The following is an 11,656-nucleotide window of genomic DNA, read 5'->3' as shown; positions in this document are numbered from 1 at the left end:
TGTCATGGGACTCAACAACAACAACAACAGTTGTTTTCCAGGATTATGAGTCTTTCCCTGTAGGACGCAGACGGCTCTTTAACATGTAGTTCTTATACAGGATAACAAAACAACTTTAGATTAAAGCACTTTTTTTTTTGTTCTTTTTTTTTCCAAAGTCTGACACTGTGCCCCTGTTTTGGGAAATGCAGTTAAAATCCCAGCTATGAATTCAAAGTCAAATCATCATCGTCTGCTGAAGTTACAAAACGATGATAAAGATACAAATAAAAATACAAAAACACCTCAAAACACCAAGAATAAGAAAATATGTCCTTACTATCATTAATGGCTGGGGGAAAAAAGTGTGTCAAAAACTTTAAAAGTCAAAATGACCCAAGATTACTCAGATGGGTAATAAATCAGGAAGCTCTCAGCAATGTCTCTACCAGGAAAACCTCGAAACCGGTCGTTTCTTCGCTTCAGCCGTTGGATTCGTGTGTTTCAACCATGAATTCATCATGAGCAGCTGCACGACAGCACATCGAGGTCAGCTACTGGTCTGCAAAGCCCCGCTATGACTCAAATCCCTCTGGATTTGCGACCTGGACCCTGTCTGGAAGGTCGGGGGGGGTCACCAAGATCGTCTAGTGGGGAAAAACAGAGATGCTCAAACCGTCTAACAGTAAGTTACTGCAAATAACAGGAAGAGAGAGAGAGAGAGAGACAGCAAGAAGCAGACGGGACGAAAAGAGGAAGTTCCTCAGAGGGGAGCAGCATTTACCGTTTTCAGGAATTAAAAATACAGAAGACACAACCCTGAAAGCAGAAAGCAGCCTGTCGCCGCTCTATGTCGGAAAATGTCCCATTTTAGAAAGGAAGTGGCTCTTCTTAATTTCTGTTTGCCTGAGATAAGACATGTTTCATACACATCTGTGATCTGGTTTTATCAGTAGATGGCGTCATTTGGGACAAAGTCTGTCCCAGGGGCAGGACAGGTCCTTGCCCCCTGCCTGCAGTTTGTGCTCAGGGCGTTTAGTTTCTGTTTTGTTTTTGTTTTTGTACGTGAGGACTGTAGCTCAAGTAGAAACACCTGGGTGTGTCCCTGGACAGTCCTGGGACGCAGCTTTATTTCCCGACGGTCGGACCGGGCGTCCGCGCCTGTCCCAGTCTCTTTCCGCGGTCTGGACCTCTCGGCGAAGACGGAGGCCTCGGTTTTCGCTCCCGTCTGCCGAACCGGAGAAGGTACTGTAACAAGCCCATGTGCTCTGTCGCCCAATGTCCCCGCTAATGCAGGCGTCGGTACCGTTGCACGACTCGGCTAAGAAGTATTCAAGTTTATACTGAAGTAAAATAGATATAATACAACTTAAAAAAAAATACAAAATACGTGCAAAAGTCCTGCGTTCAACACAGCTAAATATAAGTAGCCTACAGAATAAGTATTGTCAGAGAAATGTGCTTAAATGTATCACAAGTAAAAGCACTGCTTGTGTGGCAGAAAGGCTCCTGTAACAATTTGTCACTGTTTGACCTTCATGTGTTCATCTCGCTACTGCCCCAGGGTGTGAGCAGCACAACCCCGAGGGATCTCACAGGAAAAAAGGGCTCACAGTGTCTCAAATTGATGATCATCATCTACTGGAGTTTATACACAATATTCCCTAATATTTGTCTTGATCCGGTTTCTCTTTCTGCCACAGAGCGGACGTGATAGTTTGGTTTTCAGTGTGTTTCCGGCATGTTTGTGTAAACTCTACTATGGATCTGCCTGAAGGGGCTGAGGAGGGGATCCTCCCCTCAAAAACCTCTTCCTTTGGGGAACATGGCCGGACCAAAGCTCGGAGGTGAGCAGCAGTTACATCCTTTTTTTTCCTGCCCCCCCCCCCCAAGTATTTCACATATTGGTCTTATTCTAATCCTAAGGGGAAATACTCCACACAGTTTTTTGTTTTTGTTTTTACAGACGTCTTCATCGTATAATGTGACAAAAGACCGATCAACCTCTATTCAAAACATTTGAATCCTTAGCAATCTCTTATTTGTACAGAAAGCTTAAAGGGCAAACCCAGAAAACATGGAAGTGATCAGCCCTCTTATTTATTTATTTATTTTTAGCCCGGCTCTCTCACATCCCATTCCCACCTCCTTGAGGTGTCTCCAGGCCTGATTCTTTCTTTCTGTGAAAAGTGAAACCTCTGTGTTGTGTTCAAGCCCCGAGATGCAGCAGAAGCAGCAGCAGCAGCAGCAGCAGCGGGGGAGACCAGCCTCCCCTGTGCCCAGCTGTGTGTCCATGAAGAGCAACAAGTCAATGGAGCCGCCTCTCGCTTTTCGAAAACACTCTTCTGAAACAGAGTAAGTCCATGTGATCTATTTGCGTTAACAAAGCAATTTTGTTTTTTTGGGTTTTTTTTAGGGTGAAACTGCATGTCTTGGTCAATTATCTGTCTCTCTTAGGATCCCACAGGAGAGACCAGACTCTCCAGTACCAAGCTGTGCGTCCATGGACAGTGACCGAGCGATGGGTCGTATTACTGAGTCAGCAGATGGACACCGGTCTGCTCGCGAGAGGTAAAGAGCTATTTCTGTCATCGTCTGATCGCCTGAGAGGATTTGTTCTGTGGTTTCGTACGGTCTTTATTAGGAAAAGTGAGAGCTGCGTTTTTTTGTCACGTTAAAGACCAGATCAACGGCAGCAGAGACCAGAGTCCCCGGTACCCAGCTACGTGTCCATGAAGAGCGACCAGTCAGTCGATCTGCCTCTTGTGTTTAGAAGAAAACACTCTGCTGAAAAAGGGTAAGTCAACATGTAACTGAATAATGTCGCAAAGCAAAGAACACGACGTATTAATTACAATATCACGGCCCGAAGACTCTCAGTATGTCCTGAAGCACTTCTGTAACTCCTCGCCCCTTTGTTTATATCGATCTTTGTGATCAACTACTGTTATTTAAGGCTCCAGCTCATGATATTTTCATTACGGATGAATCCCTTGATTATTTTCTCAATTAACGGATTCAGTGGTTTGATCTATAAAAAGCTGTAGTGATTACTCGAGGAGTCGGCCAACAAAAAAGTTCAATGATCAAATAATCGTTTCGGCGAATTATCAGGCAAGAAGGCCAAACGCTCTGTAGTTCCGGCTTCTCAAAGGATTTGCTGCCTTTATTTATCATGCATGACAGTAAATTGAAGGCGTTTGGGTTTTGGACTGTTGGTCTGACAAAACACGCAATCTGAAGAAATTCTGAATCAACAGAAGAAACAGTTGTTAGTTGTAGCCCTGATATTTAATCATTTCGGCAAATCATGACAATGCCCATCATTATTCATTTCCCAGAGCCCATCATCATCATCATCGACATATCTTGATCTTTTGCTTTACTGTCTGAAAAACCAGTCCGAACCGGTATGAAAGTGAATATTCTGGATGCCGGTTGTCCTCCACAGACTAAAACAGGAGAGTTCAGAAGTCCACAGTGGTCGGTCTGCCCGGGAACATCCGACGGACATGGACTCCATATTTATGGTGTGTACATCTAGAAGTAATCATAAACTACCCGTCTTGTGCTAATGCTCTCAGAGAACCAGGCTTTCACTGTATGACGGATGGAGCTTTTTTAAAAAAAAATTTTTATTGGTTTTAAATTGAACATTTTTCTGGATATGGCTATTTTTCCAGCTGCTGGAGGAGAACATTGTCGGTTTTATGAAGAACGAGCTGAAGAGGATGCAGAGGGTTTTGAATTCGGAGTGTTCGGTGATAAGCGAGGAGCAGCAGCGGCATGAGGAGGAGGATATGAGGAGCAGCAGAGAGGCGTTTCTGAAGATCACACTACTCTTCCTGAGGAGAATGAAGCAGGAGGACCTGGCTGACGCTCTGCAGAGCAGTAAGAGGACCAGTTACAGCTGTAACGTGATGGAAAAGGAAGGTGAATCACAGTTGCTAAGGCTATAACTTAATTGAACGATTAAGAAGTGCATTTCCATCCACCATGGCAGAGGCCGAAAAGTTGGTGCATCCGTAAAAGCAAAATGCGACAAAGTGCGATGGGAAGAGACTTAGCCAATAAATAATGACGTGCAATAAGTGACTCAGACGTCCACTGAAGAGATGAAACCTGTGTGGGGTGATAAAGACACTGTTACATTCCCCAAATTAACAAATGAATCAAACATAAAAGCCATATTTTCACCACATTTTCTACATTGTTTTTCACTGCTTGAGGTTTGACTGGCGCTCTTTTAATTAGGTGACCCTCTTCTTCTGCAGCGGTTCAACGGCACTGCCACCAACCGTTTATGCCGATTACACTCAACTCAACTCACATTCGCATAACTGGATGTAAAAGTGCTTTAATTAACATCTTGTTTTGCAGATTTTTTTCTTTTTTTTTGGAAATTCTGTTAAATGTTGTGCTACATTTGGATGGAAACCGGAGAGCAGTTGCAGTTGACATTTCGTGTACCGTCGACTTACTATTGTTTTTTTTTTTTTTTTTTTTTTTTTTGTTCATGCAGAATCTCCTGCCACGTGCCAGGGTAAACTCAAATCTAGTTTGAAGCAGAAGTTCCAGTGTTTGTTCGAGGGGACTGGAAAAACAGGAAACCCAACTCTTCTGGATGAGATCTATACGGAGCTCTACATCACAGAGGGAGGAACTGGAGAGGTCAATGAAGAACATGAGGTGAGACAGATTGAAACTGCGTCCAGGAAACCAGCAGGACCGGAAACAACAATCCGATGTGAAGACATCTTCCAAACCTTGCCGGGAAAAGCTCAGCCATGCCGGACAGTGATGACGAAGGGAGTGGCCGGCATCGGGAAGACAGTCTTAACACAGAAGTTCAGTCTGGACTGGGCTGAAGACAAAGCCAACCAGGACATACAGTTCACTTTTCCGTTCACCTTCAGAGAGCTGAAAAAGTTCAGCTTGGTGGAACTGGTTCATCACTTCTTCACTGAAACCAAAGAAGCAGGAATCTGCAGGTTTGACGCGTTTAGGGTTGTGTTCATCTTTGACGGTCTGGACGAGTGTCGACTTCCTCTGGACTTCCACAACACCGAGATCCTGACTGATGTCACAGAGTCCACCTCAGTGGACGTGCTGCTGACGAACCTCATCAGGGGGAGACTGCTGCCCTCTGCTCGCCTCTGGATAACCACTCGACCTGCGGCGGCCAGTCAGATCCCTCCTGAGTGTGTCGACGTGGTGACAGAGGTCAGAGGGTTCACTGACCCACAGAAGGAGGAGTACTTCAGGAAGAGGTTCAGAGACGAGGAGCGGGCCGGCAGGATCGTCGCCCACATCAAGACATCCCGAAGCCTCCACATCATGTGCCACATCCCAGTCTTCTGCTGGATCACCGCTACAGTTCTGGAGGATGTGTTGAAAACCAGGGAGGGAGGAGAGCTGCCCAAGACCCTGACTGAGATGTACATCCACTTCCTGGTGGCGCAAGCCAAATTGTGGAGCGTCAAGTATCGTGTAGGAGCTAGTACAGGTCCGCACTGGAATCCAGGGAGCAGGGAGATGGTTTTGTCTTTGGGAAAACTGGCTTTCGAGCAGCTGCAGAAAGGAAACCTGATCTTCTACGAAACAGACCTGACGGAGTGTGGCATCGATATCAGAGCAGCCTCGGTGTACTCGGGAGTGTTCACTCAGATCTTTAAAGAGGAGAGAGGGTTATACGAGGAGCGGGTGTACTGTTTTGTTCATCTTAGCATTCAGGAGTTTCTGGCTGCTCTTTATGTCTTTCTGACTTTCATTGACGGTGGCGTCAGTCGGCTGGCTCACCCAAAAACCTGGTGGTCTAATCTGTTCAGGGACAAACGTAACCTATCATATCTCTTCCAAAGTGCTGTGGACAAGGCTTTACAGAGTCCAAATGGGCACCTGGATTTGTACCTTCGCTTCCTACTGGGCCTTTCATTGCAGACCAATCAGACACTTCTACGAGGGCTGATGACACGGACAGGAAATAGCTCACACACCAATCGGGAAACAGTCGATTACATCAAGAGCGTAATCAGTAAAAACCTGTCCCCAGAGAGAAGCATCAATCTGTTTCACTGCCTGAATGAGCTGAATGACCGTTCTCTGGTGGAGGAGATCCAGCGGTACGTGAGCTCAGGGAGTCTCCTCACAGCCAGCCTCTCTCCTGCTCAGTGGTCAGCTCTGGTCTTCATCCTGCTGTCATCAGACAGAGAGCTGGGTGTGTTCGACCTGAAGAGATACTCGGCTTCGGAGGAGGCGCTTCTGAGGCTGCTGCCGGTGGTCAAGGCGTCCAAAAAGTCGCTGTAAGTACATAGAAAATCAGACAAGTTAATGACCAATTAAATGCATGAATGTGTTGTGAACCCACAATGATATTCACACAAAGGACATGCAAACATTTACGTGAAACAGTTTGGTCCCATGTTTCATATGTAAACTGGCCACTGAAAGCTCCTTTCTCCCATATGTGTGTGTGAGTGTATGCACGCGTAATTTTATTGTGAGTTCTGTTTGTGCTTTAGCTATTATGTGCTTTACTATTTTTCAGTTGTAAGGTTACTGGGAAATCGTCCTGAGGGGAACATCCCATGAAATCACACCTGATTTCATGGCAATACATCCAATAGATCCTGAGACATTGGACTCAAAACCAAAAAATATTGACCCGCTGGTGGAAGGAAAAGTTAGATTGTCAAACACAGGGAAAGCCGAGAAGTGGATCACCAAAGTCCGCCGGATATATTGCCTGGATACCATGAAAAACTGTCTCAAATTAGACTGTCAAACAGATTATTTCATCCAAAAAATAAATAAATAAATATCTTGGAGCAAAGTCTCACCAATAGTAATGATATTTCGTATATGATAATGTTTGGAATGAACATTGATATTTTGTGCAGGTGAGAAATTATGAATATTAAAAAAAAACAAAAAAAAACATTTTTGTCGAATGTTCTTCAGGCTGAGCGGCTGTAACCTGTCAGAGAAAAGCGGTGAAGGTCTGGCATCAGTTCTCAGCTCCCAGTCTTCCTGTCTGAGAGAGCTAGACCTGACCCACAACAATCTGAAGGACTCTGGAATGAAGTTGCTCGCTGCTGGACTGGAGGATCCACGGTGTGGACTGGAAAAGCTGAGGTTAGATCATATTGTGATCTAAAGTGGTACTTGTGATCTGTTGTATTATTTGTGGTCACGTTTTTTTTTATTATGCATTGAAAAAAATCGGGTGTACAGCACAGTTTTTCTTTTTCTTCATCCTGATAGCGAGTTGCTCTGGAAAGCTAAATCTCTAACATGATGAAAAATGTTTTTTTGTTCATTTCACCAGGCTGAGCCAAAACAACCTCACTGAGAAATGCTGTCCGGAGTTGTCATCAGTCCTCAGCACCAAGTCCTCTTGCCTGAGAGACCTGGACTTGAGTTACAACGACCTGCAGGACTCCGGGGTGAAGCTTCTCTCTGACTGGAAAGAAAGAGACTGAAAACTCAAACAACACTCAAACAAAACATACTATGTTTGTCAGGGTTGTGAATGAGTTTGTTGCATTTTTTATTTTATACAACGTATCGATCCGATTTTTTTTTTTTTTTTAATTCTTCTTCAGGCTGATTGGCTGTAACCTATCGGAGGGAAGTCTCGATACTCTGGCTTCAAGTCTCGGCTCCTCTGCCCTGAGAGAGCTGGACCTGAGTAGCAATGACCTGCAGCAGGACTCAGCTCAGCTTTTCGCTCTTCTTCGCGGAGGGAGGAGCAGCAGAGCAGAAAGTCTGAGGTAAAGGTAACATCGCATTCTGACACCCTTGTTTAATGCTGTGTCCTCACCATGATATTGCATGTGGGTCATTCTTTTCTTTAAATTATTTATGGTCCGAGGATTCCCTGCGTTGATGTCACAAAATGTTGTATTTCAGTCCTGCAATTCAGTCTGAGAGACCTGGACCTGAGCAACAACGACCTGCAGGATTCAGGACTGAGGAGTCCACACTGCTCGCTCTCAAGTCTCAGGTTTTTTTTTTTGTGTGATACCCTAGTTTTGTGAAGTTGCGATGCGCTGATTTTTTTTGTTAAAAATGGAAAAGCAGAGAAAAAATGTTCTATACATTTTCTCGGTTCCTCGTAATTTGTTAATTCGTGGTCATCGCTTCATAAGATATGGTCTTACTGTGTCCACTTTCTGGCGCCAAAAAAGCGAAGCGCATCAGTCTGGATATTAGTCTGTTGTTATTCAGGGTGTGAGGGAAAGTCTCAAGCTCACATCTCATCTCATCATCAGAAGTCATTGCACGCGAGTTCCAAGGATTTTTTTCTGATTTCAATATCCACCATCACCCCACCACTGGTTTGTTTGTTTTGTTTTTATTTATATTTTTTTTTTTTTTTTTTTTCTTTCTCTTCTCTTTAAACTAAACAACAACAACAACGCCAAACTGGGAATGATTAAAAAAACAAAGGGTGAATTATATAGACTTTGTTTGCTTCAGGAAGTGAAACTAACGCCGTGGCTTGTACAACTTCTAATGAATCAAGGTAAAAAAATAAATAAACTAGCGTAGCCACATTTTATTCAAAACATTTAGTCAGATTTATTCTCAGTTAAATGTTTTTATCCGGTTCGTAAGTTAACTGATTGAAATCCTTCAGGCTGAGTGGCTGTAAGTTATCAGAAAGGAGCTGTGAAGCTCTGGCCTCAGTTCTCGGCTCCCAGTCTTCTAATCTGAGAGAGCTGGATCTTAATAACAACGACCTGCAGGACTCGGGAGTGAAAGCGCTCTCTGCTGGACTGAGGAGTCCGCGGTGTACACTGGAAACCCTGAGGTGAGATCTTTTATTTAAACATCACTTTTAACTCTATATTTTAGAATGTGATCTGTCTTCTTTTTCATGGTTATAAAAAGCAACCATCAGTCAAAACCTGAAGTTCCACATAAATTTTGTTTAAATGTCAAGACATCGTATCCTCTGCTCTTACTTTTTACCGCGACCTGAGGGTAGTTGTAACGCTGTAGCTATCTAGTTAACAGTTGACGCTGAGACAAACCAGCGTAACATATGTTTGAGACTTTTTTTGTCCTTACTAAAATGTAGTTTTTCTGAACCCTTTTTTTTTTTAATTTTTTTTTTTAGGTTGAATCAAACTAGGCTCACAGAAAAGTGCTGTCAGGACGTCTCATCAGTTCTAAGCACCAAGTCGTCCAGTCTGAGAGACCTGGACCTGAGTAACAACGACCTGCGGGATTCAGGAGCCAAACTGCTCTCGGCTGGACTGAGCAGTCCACACTGCAGACTGGAAACATTCAGGTGAGCAACAGTCATTAATGTTGTTTGCACCTGTGCTTTTCCTGCTATTACAAGTCGAAGAGTTCATTGGGAGTGAGGTCCAACATGTGTTCTGGCCGGGGTGATGCGACCGCAATCGCGCATCGCAACTCCCTTCAGTCCCGTGGAATAGTGAAAACACGTAACGAGAAAATTTGCTTGCGCTCATATTACTTATACAAAACCCCTCAGTTGTGTGTGTGTTTTTGTATTTGGGTAGGTTGTCAGGCTGCTTGATCCCAGAGGAAGGTTGTACTTCTTTGGCCTCCGCTTTGAGGTCCAACCCCTCCCATCTGAGAAAGCTGGACCTGAGCTACAATCATCCGGGAGAATCGGGACTGAAGCTGCTTTCCGCTGGACTGGAGGATCGACGATGGAGACTGGACACTCTCAGGTATGAGGGGGGGGTGATACGAGAGAGGATGTTTGCGAAGGTCAATCGTCTCCATGCTGATCTGACTGTGCTTTCTTTCTTCCAGTGTGGATCATGGTGGTGTTCAGTGGTTGAAATCTGGTCTGGCAAAGTGTAAGGGTGTAAATCGTATATTTAATTTAGTTTCAAATACAAAGTCCATCAATGTGACATCAGTTCAGTCAAAACCTGCAGACCTGCTTCCACATATCTTGGTTTGTTTTTGTTTTTTTTCTCCGTTAGATGTGTGTGAGCTCACACTGGACCCGAACACAGCACACAAAAACGTCCTCCTGACTGAAAACAACAGAAGAGTGATGTTGGCGATAGAGAAGCAGCCGTACCCCGATCACCCGGACAGATTCGACTGGTGCTACCAGCTGCTGTGCACAGCTCGTCTGGCTGGTCGCTGCTACTGGGAGGTGGACTGGGAGAGAGGGGTTGATATTGGAGTGACTTACCGAGGACTCAGACGGAGAGGAGCTCGTGACGGCAGCAGGCTTGGCTGGAACGAGAAGTCATGGAGTTTGGAGTTGACCGATAAATGTTACTTCGCCTGGCACAATAACATAAGGACGGCTCTTCTCAACAGACCGTCCACTGCTTCTAACAGAGTCGGAGTGTATCTGGACTGGCCTGCCGGCGCTTTGTCCTTCTACAGTGTCTCATCTGACTCACTAGTTCACCTGTACACCTTCAACTGTGCGTTCACTGAACCTCTCTACCCTGGATTTGGGTTCTTATCACTGGAGTCATCGGTGTCCTTGCGTTAGAAAACGCATGGAGACTCACCTCCTCAAAAACAGCCTTATTTTAGCTGGATTACAATTTTTTTGTTTTTGTTTTATATTATTTAAAAGGTTTTTTTTAGACGTGTTCATTATCCTCAAGTGTTAACAAAAATGTCTCAACTCAGGGAAGAGCAATGTCGTCAATCAGCTAATTACAAATCATAAAAATAACTCAAGGTTTTTCTCACAGAACCGCAGCTATTTACATGAGTCGAACCTACATCTTAGTGCAGTAACAGTTATGCTCGTATTTTCTCGTAGATAAAATAAGTAATTCTGTCAAAATCGTCAGAGGTTGCATGTTAGGCTGCAGGACAAGATCAAGGACTAACTCGATACAGCTCAAAGTGGAGACTCTTGGGACCCAGACATGATAGAGAAAATCCCCGTTCTCTCCTAAAATGTGTAGTTTGTAAGTAGTTTTTGTATTTTAACATCAGAGCCTTTTTTTTAGCCTTCTTTTTTACGGTAACTTTTAATATCTCATGGAGCTCATTTAAAGGTAGGGATGTGCTGATCATGTTCTTTTGATCCTTTTTCCTTTTTAATAATGAATATCTGGCACCAAAATCCAATTCAATACTCGTTTTTATTTATTTTTTTTCCCTCCACATTACAGCTGCGTAACAAACTGTGAAGGCTACAGGAGCATTTCATTCAAATACAGTAAAATTAGTAAAGCAATTTAAATCAGTTTGACAGCAGAATAGCTCTGTGTTAACAAACTAGAACATACATTTGTGTATAATATGTTGTGTATATTTTCTAACTAAACCTACTTTAATTCTATATTTGGATATTTTACTGGACTCAGGTTTTGATGCACCTTAAACACTGATATTTTATGTTTTTTATTTCGTCAGTTTCATACTCTGGCCTTATTTTATTTTGACTGTGTTATTCTAACTGTCATTTCAACTGCAAGTAAACAAACATGTTTACTTTTGCATTGACGGCCGTTCTTATTCATTGTTGTCGTCTTTTTGTATTTATTATTATCGACCGCTACCTGTAGGCCAGAATGCCCCCTGGGAGTCACTGTTGCTTGACCCTACTCTCTACTGATGCCACATGATTAGTGATGAGACATGGAGAGCTGGAAAAAAATAGTTTAAGAATCAGGGATCAGAGTATATGAAAAGTTTTTATTCACATTAG

The 11,656-nt window shown here is 43.7% G+C and overlaps 1 protein-coding gene across 1 annotated transcript; it reads left to right on the top strand.

Moving 5' to 3' along the window:
- The first annotated feature begins 937 nt into the window (after positions 1–937).
- On the top strand, positions 938–11,651 carry LOC120798241 (NLR family CARD domain-containing protein 3-like). The gene is given in 17 exon segments (XM_040142391.1): positions 938–1,224; positions 1,683–1,826; positions 2,194–2,334; positions 2,437–2,550; positions 2,660–2,776; positions 3,431–3,509; positions 3,663–3,912; positions 4,502–6,281; positions 6,940–7,113; positions 7,307–7,473; positions 7,580–7,707; positions 7,941–7,984; positions 8,621–8,794; positions 9,104–9,277; positions 9,516–9,689; positions 9,775–9,821; positions 9,951–11,651. Coding segments are annotated over 16 exon segments (4,179 nt in total). The 5' UTR covers positions 938–1,224; positions 1,683–1,740; the 3' UTR covers positions 10,481–11,651.
- The last annotated feature ends 5 nt before the right edge of the window (positions 11,652–11,656 follow it).

This window comes from Xiphias gladius, chromosome 13 (genome assembly GCF_016859285.1).
Source record: "Xiphias gladius isolate SHS-SW01 ecotype Sanya breed wild chromosome 13, ASM1685928v1, whole genome shotgun sequence".
Lineage (NCBI taxonomy): Eukaryota > Metazoa > Chordata > Actinopteri > Istiophoriformes > Xiphiidae > Xiphias > Xiphias gladius.
The sequence above is the reverse complement of the archived record's forward strand: the minus strand, read 5'-3'. Positions and strand labels throughout refer to the sequence as shown.